Source organism: Theropithecus gelada, chromosome 6 (assembly GCF_003255815.1).
Source record: "Theropithecus gelada isolate Dixy chromosome 6, Tgel_1.0, whole genome shotgun sequence".
Lineage (NCBI taxonomy): Eukaryota > Metazoa > Chordata > Mammalia > Primates > Cercopithecidae > Theropithecus > Theropithecus gelada.
In genome coordinates this window covers 7,479,751-7,496,969 of record NC_037673.1, presented here as the reverse complement: position 1 = coordinate 7,496,969, position 17,219 = coordinate 7,479,751, and the positions used below count along the sequence as shown (strand labels likewise).

The 17,219-nt window shown below is 40.1% G+C and overlaps 1 protein-coding gene across 2 annotated transcripts; it reads left to right on the top strand.

The window, feature by feature from the left end:
- The first annotated feature begins 28 nt into the window (after window positions 1–28).
- Window positions 29–9,846, top strand: FASTKD3 (FAST kinase domains 3). 2 transcript variants are annotated; one of them, XM_025388129.1, is made up of 7 exons: window positions 29–87; window positions 926–2,381; window positions 3,037–3,122; window positions 6,021–6,195; window positions 7,359–7,428; window positions 7,748–7,862; window positions 9,466–9,846. In XM_025388129.1, the coding sequence occupies exons 2-7, from the start codon at window positions 950–952 to the stop codon at window positions 9,559–9,561; spliced, it is 1,974 nt and encodes a 657-aa protein (XP_025243914.1). In that variant the 5' UTR covers window positions 29–87; window positions 926–949; the 3' UTR covers window positions 9,562–9,846. The 2 variants fall into 2 exon arrangements, 1 of the variants encoding a protein (XP_025243914.1); XR_003119844.1 differs by lacking the exon at window positions 29–87 and having other exon boundaries at window positions 863–2,381; window positions 7,238–7,428; window positions 9,466–9,844.
- Window positions 9,847–17,219: the final 7,373 nt, after the last annotated feature.

Below are 17,219 nucleotides of genomic sequence, written 5' to 3'. Positions count from 1 at the left end.
GCCCCGCCCCGCCCCGCGTTTACTACGGAGGCCCACGACGCCCAGGCGCTTCCGCGGCCACCCGGAGTGATTGGCGGGCGGAGGGCGGTAGGTGTCCACGCGGACTCTCCGGCTGGGTGTCACAGACCTTATCGGCTTTCTCCTCAGGCTGCGCCGCCCTGCCCGTGTCTCAGCGCAGGTCCCCGGGGCGCCGAGTTTTGGGGGTGCTCGGCCCGCGGGTCCCTTTCATTCCTAGGAAGACGCGCCCCGGGGCATCACGCCTGTCTGTCCTGCACACTCGTGTTCCCAAATCCTCCCGCGGTGTCTTTAGATCTGGACTGGCCGCCACACTTTCTCCCTTCATTGATCTATGTTGTGCTTTTTCTTTTCCTACTTTGTTTCCATTGCCGACGTAGACCCTTTCCCTCAACCCTGTCTCCTGACACCAAGGGGAAACCAACAGCTTAGGGCCTTTCCAGCGCGTTTTTACTCTTGCCTTGCTCTGATCTCGCGTAATTTCATCCACTTTACCTATTCTTTGTTTGATTTCTATTCAAATGCAATTTCTTCCTTCAACCAACATTTAAGGGCCACCCTTAAGAGCTACATTGCCTGAGTTTGAACCTTAGCTCTGCCACTTAACCACCTGCATAAACTGGGCAAAGTAACTTTGCTCTTCAACTTCTACCTCATGTAAAATGATGGTAAAGGTACTTAATCTGTGTAAGTTAATAGAAAGTGTTTAGCAAGTAGTAACGATTGTTATTGTTGGATGTCAGCCACTTTTCTAATTCTAGGATGCAGAGACCTTGCTCCTCTGGTGTTTATATGTTATTCATCCTTTTTTTTTTTTTTTCCTGGTACTCGTTTGTAGTTTCAACATTGATGTTGGGTCAGTCATGTTCTCAATGTATTTAACCTTGTCTTTTTAAATGTTTTAATTTAGTTATCAAATTGAGAATCTGATGGCATGGCATTAATCACCTTGAGGAAGAACCTTTATCGTTTATCTGATTTTCGGATGCATGGAGCTGCTTTGAAAAGTCAACCTCTAAATCATGTTCACAAGGTAGTCAAGGAGCGTCTGTGCCCTTGGTTCTGTTCACGACAACCTGAGCCTTTCAGGATCAGGTTCCATCATGCCCATTGTAAAAAGTTTAATTCGAAAAATGGAAATGACCTTCATCCACTCAGTGGGCCAGTATTCTCTCAAATATCTGACTGGGTCAGGCTTGAACAAAATGTTAAAAATGGGGAGAGTCAGACGTTTTACAAGAGACTGAGCAACTTGACTTCATCAGAAGAAGTGCTAAGTTTTATAAGCACGATGGAAACCCTGCCTGACACTATGGCAGCAGGAGCTTTACAACGAATTTGTGAAGTGGAAAAAAAGGATGGTGATCAAGGGTTGCCAAAAGAAATACTGGAGAATAGCATCTTTCAAGCTTTATGCTTTCAGTTGGAAAAGGAACCCTCACAGCTGTCAAACACTACTTTGGTGACTGCTTTGCAAGCTCTGATTCTGTTGCATGTGGATCCTCAAAGTAGCCTGTTACTGAACCTGGTGGCAGAATGCCAAAATCGTCTCAAAAAAGGTGGCCTGGAAGTTCGCAATCTTTGTATTCTTGGGGAGAGTCTGATTAGACTGCACAGTTCGGGTTGCGTGACACTAGAACTGATTATAAATCAACTGCAAGGTGAAAAATTGGAAACATTTACCCCAGAGGATATTGTGGCCCTTTATAGAATCTTGCAGGCATGTGCTGAAAAAGTGGATGAACACCAAACATTTTTAAATAAGATAAACAACTTTTCCCTTTCAATAGTTTCCAACCTGAGTCCTAAATTGATTAGCCAAATGCTCACTGCCCTGGTGGTTCTTGATCAAAGTCAAGCATTTCCTCTGATTATAAAATTGGGCAGATATGTCGTGAGGCATGTCCCACATTTCACTAACGAGGAGCTTAGGAGAGTCTTGGAGGCGTTCATGTATTTTGGGTACCATGACAGATTTTTTACAAAAGCCCTAGAGAATCGTGTAGCTGCGGTGTGCCTCACGTTGCATCCTGAAGTTGTCTGCGGAGTCATGGAGTACTGCGGTAGAAAACGGATTCTTTCAAAACCCATCCTCAATGCAGTGGCAGACACTTTTGTTTGCCAATCAGAAAAATTTTCACCTAGTCAGATTTCTGCATTAATGGAACCATTTGGGAAACTCAATTATTTGCCACCAAATGCCTCTGCTTTATTTAGAAAGCTGGAAAATGTGCTATTCACTCATTTCGATTATTTTCCACCTGAAACATTATTGAAACTTCTTCATTCATGTTCACTGAATGAATGCCATCCAGTCAACTTTATGTCAAAAATATTCAACCCTTTTTTCCTTCAACGGCTGCAAGGTGAGTTGGTTATAAATTCTGACAGTTGGAAAAAGTTAACCTTTGAATTGGCAGTGGTTTCAAGTCACATATAAAGGCAGTGTGTTGCCTTTAGTTTTTCTTCCATAGTGATCTGAAGATGAGACCTGAAGTTGACAGATGCTGGCATAAACACAGAGTTAAAGCATGCTAGGAACTCGTATAAAGGGAGGAAAGCTGTCTCAGATAAACTGACTTTTGCCTTATCTGAGAAATTGCAGCATTCTTAGGCGATATGGTGATGGTAGTGGAAATAGCCACATTAACATGTTAGAACTTCTGATGAGTGAGCAACTGTATCTTTTTTTTTTTTTTGAGAGGATGGCATTGTTCATCTCGATTCAAGGCCACTCACATATTTCCGGAATTCCATAGTTAAAGGAAATTTCCACTAATTCTGTGAACATATTTTCTTTCTTTTAATTGTACTCGGTAGCTAGGAGCTGGGTTCTTGGAAGCCAATTTCATTGGTGGCAAGAGGAGGGCAGAATTAATTCTAACAAGTTCATTTCATAGTGTCATTTAAAAGTACAATACTTCTGTCTGGAGTGTGTAAATTGATGTTGAATGTTCATGATGTTCTTTCATACGTACCTCAGTTCAGATGTAACTGTGACTGGGATGCTTTCTGTTTTAGGTGAAGAATCTCGTTTGGACAGATTGAGTCGGGCACGACTGACCCAACTTTTCTTAACCTCAGTCCTAGAATGCCCTTTCTATAAGGTAAAAGCATGAACTGTATGTGGCTTTATTTCCCTATAGGTAGTTTCCTATTAAGTTCCTTTGCTTTTGATCTGTCTCAATAACCTCCTGAAAAAGCAGAATTTCATTTACTTGGAGTTAGTTGCCACCAGATAGGCTTTTCTTTGATAAATTGACCCCATTTTCGTGTTCTTGCTCTTGAAGGAACAATTTCCTGCTGTGTAAGATTTCTTAGGAGGTTTTATCAAGTGCTGCAGGCATGTGAGTTACAGTATTTCTCCATTCTCTCTGAAGGTTTTACAGGGTTTTACTACTAGGTTTACTACTAGGTTTCCCATCGCTGTTTGTTATCAAAGTGTGAATGTCTGGACTGCACAAATACCTAAATTATTTGCAAGTACAGTACATTGTTAAGCCAAGCCAGAAATTTTACTTTTATCTAATAGAGTTTACTTTACCTAGAGTTTGCTCTTCCCATAAAGACCTATAAAGATTTATCCTATTATCTATCACATTCCTTATGTAGAATCAGAAATAGTGCACCAGACTCTAACATTCTCTCTCTGCTTCTCTCTACTTGACTCTGAATCTTAGAGTATCTGATTTTTGAAATAAGGTAATAAGAATGGAAAAATACCCCTTTTTAAAAACAGCTTAGACGGTACTAAGTTATATAAAGATAAGTAACAGTTAATCCCAATCTCTTACCATTTCTAAAGGAATAGTATTAAAAGCAGTTTCTGTGCCCAGATGTATACAGATACATAAATGCTGTCTGGTTTTTTTCTCTTTTCAAGGAATGAGACTGACTAATCAAAGTATACTTTGCTTTTATGCCCAGTATATCATGGCCATCCCTTGAGGCCAGTGCATACAGATCACATGCTTCTTTTTAGAAAGACATGATATTTCATGGTGTTTATTCTACTATTCTACTATCGATGCACTTGGAGGATTTTTGCAACTTTTGTCTCTATCAAGAATGCTATAATAAACATTCTTGCAAATCCTGTCATACTAGAGCCTTTTTGGTTTTTTTCATATATAAACTAGATTCCTAAAAATGTGATCACTGGATTAATTTTTGATGGACAATGGCAGAATTTTTTTCCCTAATAGTTACAGATGTCACATTTCCCCGGCAATGAATGAAGATGGCCATGTCTCCTGCACTTCTATTGCAGTGTGTTAGTAGTCTTTTTAATTTGTGTTACTCAACTGCATGAAAGAGGGCATCATATATATTTAAGTTGCATATTAATGAGCATTAATGAAGTTTAGCATATTTTCAAATATGTGTTGGCCATTTACATTTCTTTTGAATTGCTTTCTACACCTTAATTTATTTCTGTTGGATGGTTTGTCTTTAAGGACTCATTGTAAAACAGATACTAACTATTGTGAATGTTGTACATATTTTCCCCTGATTTGTACTCTTTCATTACTTTTTAATATTACTTATGATGTATTTTTAAATGTTCTGTAGTCGAATCTGTCTTTTATGACTTTCGCGTTTCCTGTCTAACTTAAGAGCATGAATATTTTACAACATTTTAAAAAATAATATCTTTTAAATTTTATTCAGATCTTTGATCTAAAAGCAAAACTGAATTTTTATTTATTTGCATATGTATTCTAATTAACAAGTAAAAGTTGTATATACTTATTGTGTTTGTGTTGTTTTGAAATATGTATACATTGTCAAATGGCTAAATCAAACCAATTAACGTGCGTATTACCTCCATACCTATCATTTTATTTTGTGGTGAGAATATTTAAAATGTACTCTTGCCGGGCACACTGTCTCATGCCTGTAATCACAGCACTTTTGGAGGCCAAGGCGGTTGGATGACCTGAGGTCAGGAGTTCGAGACCAGCCCTTGCTAACATGGTGAAACCGTGTCTTACTAAAAATACGGAAAATTAGCCAGGCGTGGTGGCACACGACTGTAGTCCCAGCTACTCTGGAGGCTGAGGCAGGAGAATCGCTGGAACCCAGGAGGCGGAGGTTGCAGTGAGCCGAGGTCACGTCATTGTACTCCAACCTGGGCAACACGAGTGAAACTCTGTCTCCAAAAAAAAGAAAAAAAAAAGTACTCTCAGCCATTTGCAAGCATACAATCATTCTTATTAACTATAGTCAGCATGTTGTACCACTTGGAATTTATTAGAGTGTGTAATGGATGACAGAAGTTTAGTTATTTTCCAAATAAATAACCATTTTTCCATCATCGTTTATTATATTGCTATCCTTTTCTTCCTAATTTGGAATGTCACTTATGTCACATTTTCCATTACAGACTGAGTATCCCTTATCCAAAATGCTCCAGACCAGAAGTGTCTCAGCTTTCAGATTTTTTTCACATTTTAAAGTATTCTCATTATATTTACCAGTTCAGCATCCCTAATTCAAAAATTTGAAATCCACAATGCTTCATGAGCATCTTCTTTAAGCAGCCTGTGTGTGCTCAAAAGGTTTCAGATTTTGGAGCATTTTGGATTTTGGATTTTCAGATTAGAGAAATTAAACCTGTGTTGAAAACTTGAGTTGTGTGTACTTAAGACCCTTGGGACAATTCTTAGTTCTAAAAATGTTTCTTGAGCTGTTAGCATTATTATGTTTCTTCTCACTCCCTCCTCACTCTTTTTTACCTTCCTTCTTTACTTTTCTTTCTGTTTATAGTAACCAGTGACTACTGTAAAAACACATATAAAAGACATTTTGAACTATTAGACTTGTATTATAACAATAGACGTTTGCATTGTCATTTTGAAAGAGATGCCTGTCCCAATTCCTGGAAAAGTATCATGCCTATAAAGTAGTGTTATATCAAACTTTTGTACCTAGGTAACCTTCAATTTATTCTCAGTTTTTATATCTTATTTTTCTTTCTCATGTTTGCGCTTACGATTTTTTAGGGTCCAAAACTCCTTCGCAAATATCAAGTGAAGTCATTTGTTACCCCATGCTGTTCCCTGGAGACCCCTATGGATTCTCAGCTTTATAAATCTGTGAAGATTGGGCTGATTGACCTTTTAGGAGCAAGATTATATTTTGCTCCAAAAGTGTTGACACCCTATTGTTATACAGTAGGTAAGTAGTATAAGGAGTTTTGTTGTTTTAAACCTAAGCATCCTGTTCGACTTTGGAGATACATGGGACTTAAAAGTAATAGAAGGTCTCTGGAAATGCAAAATGGAATGGTCCCTTCCCTGAAGGCAAGTTGAAACAGGTGGTTAGCAGCAGAGCTGTTGCGTCAAGACTGTCTGGGTTTAAGTCACACATATTAGCCACGTATGTCCTGGGCAGAGTATTTAACCTTTTTCTGCTTGCTTCTTCCTCTGTAAAATGATAGTAATAGTGACCTCAAACACTTCTGTAAGCACTAAATAAAATAGTACCTGGAACATAGGAAATGCTCACTAATTGTTAGCTACTACTATAACCTAGGCTTGCGCTGTCCAAATATAGTAGCCACTAGACCATGTGGCTGTTTAAATTTAAGTTATTAAACGTTTAAGAAAATTCAGTTCCTCAGTCACATTCCAAGTGCTCGGTAGCCACATGTGGCTCATGGCTGCCAAATTGGACAGCGCCTTTATAACGATTTCCACAGCACAGAGATTTCTCCTGGGTGGCACTGACTAGAGACTCCAAGTCCTCTGTCCTTACAGTTCTTCTAACTTGATGAGGAGAAGAAAGCCTTCTCATAAAGGACAGCAGTTCATAGGCTCCAGATGGTCACTTCTCTTCTCTTTACGAAAGGAACTGCAGTTTACCAGAGGGGAAGGACAGCGAAGCCTTCTGTGCTCGCAGACCAGGTGTCTGGGTGCAGCATGCTTTCTTTACTTATCATGGAGGCGCTGCAAGTTGGAATGATGGAAGTTATGAGTTGCATAGATGTCTAACGGCTTAACTCAAGGGTTTTCTTCAGTCTGGATTGAAGGATCTCTGCCACCTGTTATAAGGGGAAAGAGAAAGCATGCGTGGTTCTTGTCATACCCCAGATAACTTCAGAACCCATTCTGTGGTTTAGTGTTATTGAGCTTTCTTAATTTAAGGCTGACTTGATTGATCATAAAGCCAATTGAATTAAAATTCTCACCATTGTCTGGTTGTGGTCATTACTTTGCAGCCTTCAGTCCAATTGATCAGTGCAATATGGAAGGAATCAAAGCAGAGCAAAGGAATGAATACAGGAAGATAGTGTTTGTGAGGGTATCACACGAGGAATTTTTCCTTTCTTCTCTTACCAGATGTTGAAATTAAATTAGATGAAGAAGGATTTGTATTGCCGTTCACAGTTAATGAAGATATCCATGAAAGGTACAGAAAAATATTGTGGTTTTTGCATTATAAGACTTGCTGAGGCTAATAAGCAGTGGTATCTTTTTCTCAAGAAGGTGAAAGAAATAGATATGATTCTGGAAATTAAAATACTACATTTCAGAATACTATGTTGGGAAATTCTTTGTAATATTTTATAAGCGTTAATATTCATAAGATCAAATTCATGATTCATTTGAAAATAATATTGGCACATAGTAATAGCCAAATCCCAAATAAACTTTGGCAACTAAAATATATAATAAATATTTCAGATTATTTTAAAAATTAAGTTTTTTTCTCCTTTTTTATTTTTCAGGATAGCACTGTGTATTGATGGTCCAAAAAGATTTTGTTCCAATAGCAAACACTTACTGGGACAAGAAGCTATTAAACAAAGACACCTACGCTTACTTGGTTATCAAGTTGTTCAGGTAGAGTTTCACCTATTTTTTTTGTTTCCCAAAAGCAAATCCTAATTCGAATTTTTTTTCCAGGTTACTGTTAAAAAGTAATCTGAGGCACAGTAAAATTTTAAAGAATTTGATCAAACAGCAGTTATTGAATTGGACAGCGCAAAACCCAAAATGACTTGGGAACACAAGAGGGAGGCTTTTATAGGAAGAATGCAAGTACACAAAGAATCTACTTGACTGGTTACAGTTATATGTTCTTGCTGCCTTGTTTGAACTATTCTGTGGAAGGTTCCTAGTTATATAATTATTAGTTTGTGAGATGCTTCTGACTGGTTGAGCTTAAGTTCTGTTTTTCTCCAGTAGAAGCTTTTACAAGAAATAGCCCAAGTTAAATTTTGCTTAACATTTGCACTTTTAAACAAAGTTAAGGTTATTTTCAAGGCCTAACTAGCTTGGTCTGCTCAGGGATTTTTCAGGCACAGGCTCCATTTTAATTTACTTTTACAGTGCTCACTGGTCTGCCAGCCCAGTCAGTGGACCACCGATCTTATGTCTAGTTTAAATCCCAATGTTGGTAATTTGGCTTAAATCTCTTGACTTATATTTTGAAATACAGAATTTTCAGAGCTTTGATTTTTCAAAAGTGGGGCCTGCCTATCTTCATTATAAGCTCTGCTTAACTCTGCTGTTAGACTTACTCAATTGTTGGAATATATGTTCTGTTTTAATTTCTCCTTGATTTAATAAATAAAAGTGGACAAGATAATCCATTAAAATAAGGAGCTTCACCAACACTTGATATTTAAGACCTTTTAAGTATTTTCACCGTAGTTAATGTAAGAATGTCTTATGTGAGGGCTCAGCAGTGCATGAGAAGGAGAGCTGCCCTAATTCTCTAAGCTGTCTATACTAGGCAGCACTGTGGTTTCATATCTGCTGACTTTTTTCTCCATCTTGCACATCCCCAGCTGAATATTCCTAAAACTAATCATGCCAGTGTGTACTCAGAAGCCTTCATTGTTTCTTTACTGCTTACAGAATAAAGTAAAAACTTCTCTACATCTTAACATTCAAGACCCTCCATGGCTGGCCTGCAGCCAGGCTCCTGGCACGTGATTACTACCTGGCCCCTCTGCTCCCAGCTGAGCAGGCTCTCTCCTTCGCTGAGCCTCCTGCTGTCTCTCTTCATTCCCTCTTTGTCCCTGCTGCGTCTTCCAGCTCTCTGAATACCTACCTTCCAGCAGTTTGTCGGCATCCCCACCCTCATCTAATGAAATGCCCACTCCCTCTCAGCACTAGATCACCAACCTACAGCTTGTTTTTTATATTTATTGTGTAATTTAACTTGCCACCCAAGGTGTGAGCTCCTGGAGAACAAGAGATCATGTCTGATTCTTATTTACATATTAATTCATCCAATATTTACCAAGCCCCTTCTCAGTGCCAGGCGCTGTTCTAGACACTGGGGATACAAGATGAAGACGCTAGTTGGGATATTTGCCTTTCAGGAGCTTACATTCTGCTGTGGGGAAGCGTGTAAGAAACAAACAAGGTAACCAACAGCCAGAGGAACCTCAGATTTTGAAGGATCTTGACCAGTTTTACTTTTCTACCTTTATAGATCCCCTATTATGAGATTGGGATGCTAAATTCAAGACGTGAATTGGTGGAATATTTACAAAGAAAACTGTTTTCTCAAAACACTGTTCATTGGTGACAAGAACGAATACTGGCTTCAGAACCCAAACAATGAAAGAACTTGCATTTTTATGGAACTCAGTATTAAAAGAAGAATACAGTGTGAATTAGCCACTTCGCAGAATATGTTCTAGACTGGTGATCTGGAAGCATCTATAGTTTTCCTTACACTATATATACATTTATTGTGGTAAAATGTAAAATTAATTTTAATTTAATACTAGTGTCACAGATACTTTTTATACATCAAACAAATGATCATGTGCAGTAAAGGAATTCAATGAATAAATGTTATTTTTAAGTATTTTGTCATAGTTATCTCCTAAATGAAAGTATTTTGCTCTTTAGAGACCTTTTGTTTTCTAACAGATGTAAGGAAGAAATTTTATCTCTATTCTGTGAGTGGAAGTGAGATGTACTGTAAGGAAAAGGAGCAATGAGAAATAGAGTATAGTGCTTTGGATGTAAACATAGAATTAGGCAGAAACAATCCTTTAGTTAATAAGATGTATTAGGCCGGGCGCGGTGGCTCAAGCCTGTAATCCCAGCACTTTGGGAGGCCGAGACGGGCGGATCACGAGGTCAGGAGATCGAGACCATCCTGGCTAACACGGTGAAACCCCGTCTCTATTAAGAAATACAAAAAACTAGCCGGGCGAGGTGGCGGGCGCCTGTAGTCCCAGCTACCCGGGAGGCTGAGGCCGGAGAATGGCGTGAACCCGGGAGGCGGAGCTTGCAGTGAGCTGAGATCCGGCCACTGCACTCCAGCCTGGGGGACAGAGCGAGACTCCGTCTCAAAAAAAATAAAAAAAAAAAAAAAAAAAAAAAAAAAAAAAAAAATAAGATGTATTAGTATGGGAACTTTTTTTAAATAAACATTTAGAGAAATGGAAAAGCAATTTAGGTAGGTTTTTGGGGGAGGTGTTTGGAGGGAGGATCTTCTAAATTGTATATCAAGAATGAATTAAATCATCATTAGTTCATTGCAGATCCTTCATTGCCTCATCACAGGTTACAGTTTCAAGGGAGAAGAGGACAAGAGGGCCAACTGGAGTAGCAGAGCTTTGGGGTTGGACACTCAGACTTCACCACCAAGTAGTGCTGTGACCTTGGACCAGGACAGCTGCTGTGTATCGTTCACTGACTGTGCTGAGCCCATGCTGAGCATGTTAGCATGATGCTTGTGTGGATCTCACATGCCTTCTGATTTAGGTATTGTTCCTATTTTACAGAGAAGTAGGCTAGCTCAGGATGAATGTTCTACCTGATATTTCATTCATCATTAGTGATGAATGTCAGATTTGAATCTGTCCCTAAGAAGCAATAAAATGTAGTGGCTAAAAATTTAGGTTCAGGATTCCTACAGCTTGGATTTGAGTTCTAACTAACTGTGACCTCAAGCTTTGGTTTCCTAAGAGCTACTCTTACATTATAATGGGATTTCTGTCTTAGTCCCTTTGGCTGCTGCAGCAAAGTACAAACTGGGTGACTTAAAACAACAGAGATTTACTGTCACATTGCTGGAGGCTGAAAATCCAAAATCAAGGTGTCAGCAGGCTATGCTCCCCATGAAACCTCTAGGGGAGATCCTTTCTTGCTGCTTCTAGCTTCTGGTGGTGACAGACAGTCATTAGTTTGTGGCAGCGTAACTTACCTGCTTCCATCTTCACATGCCATCTTCCCTTTGTGTCTGTGTGGCCCTGTGTCTTCTCGTGGCCATTAATATGCGTGTGTCTCTGTCTTCACATGGTGTTCTCCTGGTTTGACTGTGTCCAGATTTCCCTCTTACAGGGATGCCAGCCATGTTGGATGAAGGCTTACTCTAATGACCTTGTCTTGATTGAATCTCTAAGGTCCCTATGTCCAAATAAGGTCACATTCTCACAGACTGGGTCAGGACTACGATATGTCTTTTTTGAAGGAGGGAGGGGGGACACAATTGAACCTGTAACAGGTTGAAATGATAATTATATAAAGCACTTAGAAAAGTGCCTTGCACAGAGTAAGCACACAGTGCGAGTTAGCTAGCATTAGTCTGAATGTCCACCCCATCGTGCTTTTTACTTCACTTTACTTATCTTTAGAATAGGAAATGGAAACTGGATGAGCTAAGATCACTTTTTGTCTTCAATTATAAAGAGAGACAATGGAAGCAAATGGAGATTGAGCGGGAGATAGGCACGGTAGATTTTGACCTTGCCGGTCATTTGGGACCCAGCTTGGAAGGATTCTCACATCTCTCTGAAATCGGGGTAATTAGCTGATTTACACTTTTTCTCAGCTCTTAGATGACTTAAAACAGGCATTCCTGACACTGAGCCTAAGATCTGTTCCAGACCACATCAGGCCTCAGAAACCCCTTTCACACCCCCTTGCAGCTAATATCCAGTCCTGTGTCTTTTTCTGCCTTTTGTGAACTCAGGTTCCCTCCTTGGCCTCTGGTCCACCCTCACTGTGCTATACACCTCTCCTTATGACTTAGCTAATTCTTGGTGCGAAACTCAACCCAGAAATGTGGTGTGAGGTTAACAGCATACAGCTTAAGGAGCAGAGAGGGACTTAACCAATTAAAGAGCCACACGAAGAGGTAATGACGGTCTGTTATAAATGCTTTGAAGAAAAATACAGCCCGAGCATTCTTCACGTGTGCTGTTGATGTAAGTCCATCTCATCCATTGCAAGCTTTTCCCTCTTTACTCATCAGAATCAGATGCTCTTCCTGCAGTTTTCGCTTGCAGCCTCAGCTGAGCCTGTCTCATTTGGCTCTCCCCTACCGTCTTCACGTACGCATTCAACAGACACTCACAGCTCTGATCATGCTGGGGCCACTCAGTGCTCCAGGTCCAGGGCCAAGTAGGAAAAAGCCCCTGCCCTGGCGGGGCTTGAAGCAGGTGAGATTAACGGGTTAGTGAGCAGGCGATTGGAGTGGTGAGGACTCTGGCACTCCAACACACAGGCAAGGCTCTGGGAACACAGAGACCTCATGCCCGCCTGGGCAGTGAGAGAGAGCCTCACAGTGATTTGTAAGCTGAGTTTTAGAAGGAAGAGAGCAGGGTCTGGGGACGCAGTTGTCATGGCTGGAACATCCAGTGTAAAGCATACAGGATTGGCCCAGGGAGGGAAGCTAGACCTGCCTCTGGCTCTGTTCAAATTTTAATCCTGAAGTACATGAAAATAATTTAGGCTAATAGAGAAATATAAGGTTGCTGGTTTCACTAACGAGCGAATTTGACAAGCTTTGTCAAATCATAAAGCTAAGTCTGAATTATCAGAGTTTGTCAAATCATAAAGCTAAACTGAATTCTCAGGCTGATGAATTAATTTCTATGTCTATACCTGTACAAGCAAAAGTGATGTGAATGTATCAGTTGCAATTACGTATTCAAGATGATAGCTCTTGCAACTATATATTTGATAATACTTTTAATAATTGCATAACCTTGCTATATTTGTTTTCAAAAGTAAAGCAAAACAAGAAAAATGAGTGAAAAAAAATTATTTTACTTGCTAGCACAACCCTTGCAGCAACAGTGATATTCTTTGGGCCTATCAATAGGGGGCAGCAAAGTTCAGGACTTTAGGCTGCCGCAGTTGAAACGAGAGGATCTCTGTGGGAGAGAGTGGATCCTCTCTGAATGTGTGTTGTGAGTGTGTGTGTAGATGGCAGGCAGGCAGGAGCTGGGGAAGAGTGTGGTAACAGTTCTGCCTGAACAATACAGACAGTTTTCTCTACCTTTCCTTACCTTCCTCTATGTAAGGAATGTGCTTCACTTGGGTACATGTGGACACTTGCTAAATATTTGTTAGGCGGTAGAAAATACAGGAAGGAGAAAAGTTCATCAATTTGATAGAATTCTGGGAAAACAAGGAAGCAGTCAATTCCTTCTTAAAAAAAAAAAAAGAAAAAAAAGGTATACCTACTAGAATATGTGTGCAAATCCAGAGAGGGGTCTTGGCTCTGAGGAACCAGGCCAATTATCCCCTTAGGGCTGAGATCTCTGAAACTGGGAATGTACCCAGCTCCATTTGGAGTCTAAATACTTCGTGTAGAGAGTGAAATGAGACACATCTTGTAAGCTGTTTAGCCCAGTTCCTGGAAAACAGTAAATACTCAGTGAGCATTGGGTGCGATTATTGTTACTGGTACACATGTGTTCATTCATTCTCAGTTAAACTTTATTGTACAGCTTGCGGTGAGGGTTCATATAAGGCATGGTCTATAAGAAGAAACATGACTAACTTGCCGATCAGGACTTCCAGCGCCAAGTAGGAGAAAGCCCCTGCCCTGGCGGCGCTTGAAGCAGGTAAGATTAACGGGTTAGTGAGCAGGCGATGGGAGTGGTGAGGACTCTGGCACCCCAACACACAGGCAAGGCTCTGGGAACACAGAGACCTCATGCCCGCCTGGGCAGTGAGAGAGAGCCTCACAGTGCTTTGTAAGCTGAGTTTTAGAAGGAAGAGAGCAGGGTCTGGGGACGCCATTGTCGTGGCTGTATTGTACCACTGTGAGCCTTTGACAACTGCCTTTGTTAATATCATCAAGGACGTAGTGCTAAGAAACTTTGTTCTCTAAAGCTCTGGTTGTTTGAAATCAGTTCAATAAACTGGAACATCTAACTGTTGTCTATATGAGCTGAGCCACATGGGCCAATCTGACCAATGGAGAAGTAGCTTCAATATCCCCCTCAGTTGCAGAGCTCTAGACGTGGGAATTTTGCACACAACGTTCCACATTTGTCTTCCCTTTGAGGGACCTGAATCGGCTTCTTAGGCCAGGGTTACTGTTAACTCTTTGGCACACAAACTTGCTGTGCTTGAGTCTCTCCAGCTCAGCTTCATTAAATTTTACCTACTCTGTCTAGTCCTGTGTTTGACTCGATGTCTCTTGGCTCCTGTGGTGTGCACTCTCCCGTGCTGCACGAGTCAGGAAACCTGACTTTATGTTGATGTTCTCCCCCTGTTGGGCTCCATCAGAAGAAATTTTGCCTTCATCCAGTACTTGTAATCCCACCCCAGAAAAAGCCAACATCTCCCTCCCACTCCCACAGTCTCCCATACAGAGTGCGCACAGTGTGTGGGTGGAGCTGATATTTTGGGTTCTAATGTTTACAAGAAACAATCTCTTTTAATAACCCTGCTGTTTTTGCTTGTATTATAGGAAATTTTCAACACACATAGGAATTGAAAGAAAAGTGTAAGAATTGAAAAAAAAGCTGGCTCAGTGGCTCATGTTGTATTCCCACTGCTTTGCGAGGCCATGGCAGGAGGATTACTTGAGGCCAGGAGCTATGATCATGCCACTGCTCTCCATGAGTGACAGAGCAAAACTCCATCTCTAAAAAAAAAAAAGTATAATAAGTTCGCAAGTCCCTCTATTCAGCATGAAAAATTACCATAATTTTCCAATCATGTTTCATCTATTCTTTAACTTTTTCTTTTTCTTTTTTTTCCCACTGGAATGTTTCTAGAGAAATCCAAGCTATCATATTATTTTAGCCTAAATACTTCAGTATTCACATATAACTGATAAGCATTTTTTTTTCTTTTTTTAATCTAACCATTCAGCCATTGTTACAAATAACAAAATTAATAATTATTCCGTCATCATTTAATGTCTAGTCTATATTCTAAGTTTCCTGTACTATCTCAAAAATATTTTTAAACTGTTGATGTTTTTAAATCAGGATCCAAAGTCCACAAATGACTTTTAGAGATTCTACCGCTGAAGTCTCTTACGTCTCTAACTGCCACTCTTTCTCACCGAGTTTTCATGTCATTCGGTTAATGACGAAATTAGATCAATTGCCCTGTAGAATGTCCCACACTGCTGATTTGGTGTTGTCTAATTTGTTTCTCTATCTATCTGCTGTATTTCCTATTAAACCAAAGGGCAGATCTAGAGACTTGCTTCAGTTTGGCTTGAATGCCTTGGGAATGATGCTTCAGAGGGGGTGCTGTGGATTTCCACAGCATCGTGCTATCATTTCATGTTAGTGATGGTCATTAAGATTTATGTGTGAGTTCCTGTGTTGTCAGCTTGATCCCTCCACTGTGTGGTCCCCACAGCCTCTTACCTGACATTTATTGCCAAGATCCATTATTTGACTAGGTGCTGCAAAATGAAACAAAAGGAAGCAAAACAAAATCATTTCCTAATTCTATCATTCTTCTACTTTTATTAGCTTGTAGTCTTCTATAACGAAGGAATTTCTCCTGTTAACTATTTGCATACCCTGAAATAAAAGTTTATTCAGAAAAAAAATTCCTTCCTTGTATCAATTTTTAGAATAAAGGGTTGGGTGGTGTAGTCAGCTTTGTGTTTGTTCTAGGATGTTTATGAACTCGGGAATGTCTGTGTATTTGTCGTGCCTCAATCCTTTGCAGTCTTCTAACTGATGCTTAGATTATTCCATTTTGGGAGAGTGGGATACCCTTCAGTTTGGCCCCTTTGTCCTTTTGACCTTGTCATCTTAGTTTTTGGTATTTTCTTTACAGAACAGGATGTCCCAGCTCACATTATCCATTTCTGGTCTCAGACTTGGGATCAGGCCTCTCTCTAAGGAACCCTGGTTCCTGCAGGGCAGTGGCGCTCATTACTAGAGTTGTCAGTATTTTTTTATTTATAATTTTGGTCATTTTTATTTCAAAATCAACAAAGTAAAAAAATTAAATTTTTATTTATAAGTCTCAATTCATAAACTTGATAGTTAAAGTTACTAACCATAGGGACTTTATCAATTGACTGAGTTGGGCTCTAGGACAAACTCGATGCTAAACATGCTTTCTAAGTCTCCTGACAATATGTATGTCTTTTTACCAGGAAGGAGGCATGAAATAAAGGCCTTGTTTAATCCCACCACAGACCGCTAACACAGCGAAATCCCGTCTCTACTAAAAAATACAAAAAATTAGCTGGGTGTGATGGTGGGCGCCTGTAGTCCCAGCTACTCGGGAGGCTGAGGCAGGAGAATTGCGTGAACCCGGGAGGCGGAGCTTGCATTAAGCCAAGATCATGCCACTGCACTCCAGCCTGGGCAACAGAGCGAGACTCCATCTCAGAAAGAAAAAAAAAAAGACAGTTTTGCAGGATGGACAATGGCTTCCTTGCTCTAGGAGCTAAGGTCATGCTATTGGTCTCACTGTTAAATAGTACCGACAGAGTTTGGAGACTAATGCCAGCAGGTTATTTGGGCTTGTGCCTTTGAGTTCATAATGTGTAAAATTTTCTGGGACACTGTATTAGTCAGGGTTCTCTAGAGGGACAGAATGAATATTATATATATGTATATATAAAAAAATACATAAATAGTTTATATATAAACAATAAACTCCCCTTTATAGATAGCTATGTATCTATATATAATATATAATATATATAAATATATCTAGATATATATCTATAAAGGGGAGTTTATTAAGTATTAACTTACAGGATCACAAGGTCCCACAATAGGCTGTCTGCAGCTTGAGGAGCAAGGAGAGCTAGTCAGAGTCTCAAAACTGAGGAACTTAGAGTCTGATGTTCAAGGGCAGGAAACATCCAGCACAGGAGAAAGATGTAGGCTGGAAGTAGGCCAGTCTCACCTTTTCACATTTTTCTGCCTGTTTTACATTCGCTGGCAGCTGATTAGATGGTGCCCACCAGATTAAGGGTGGGTCTGCCTTCCCCAGCCCACT

What these genes read in the sequence shown, in the direction of transcription:
- FASTKD3 (XM_025388129.1), top strand. Translation starts at nt 950, where the DNA reads ATGGCATTAATCACCTTGAGGAAGAACCTTTATCGTTTATCTGATTTT. An exon ending in TAGAATGCCCTTTCTATAAG is followed by an intron (nt 3,123 to 6,020) that starts GTAAAAGCATGA and finishes ACGATTTTTTAG; the next exon opens with GGTCCAAAACTCCTTCGCAA. An exon ending in AATGAAGATATCCATGAAAG is followed by an intron (nt 7,429 to 7,747) that starts GTACAGAAAAAT and finishes TTTATTTTTCAG; the next exon opens with GATAGCACTGTGTATTGATG.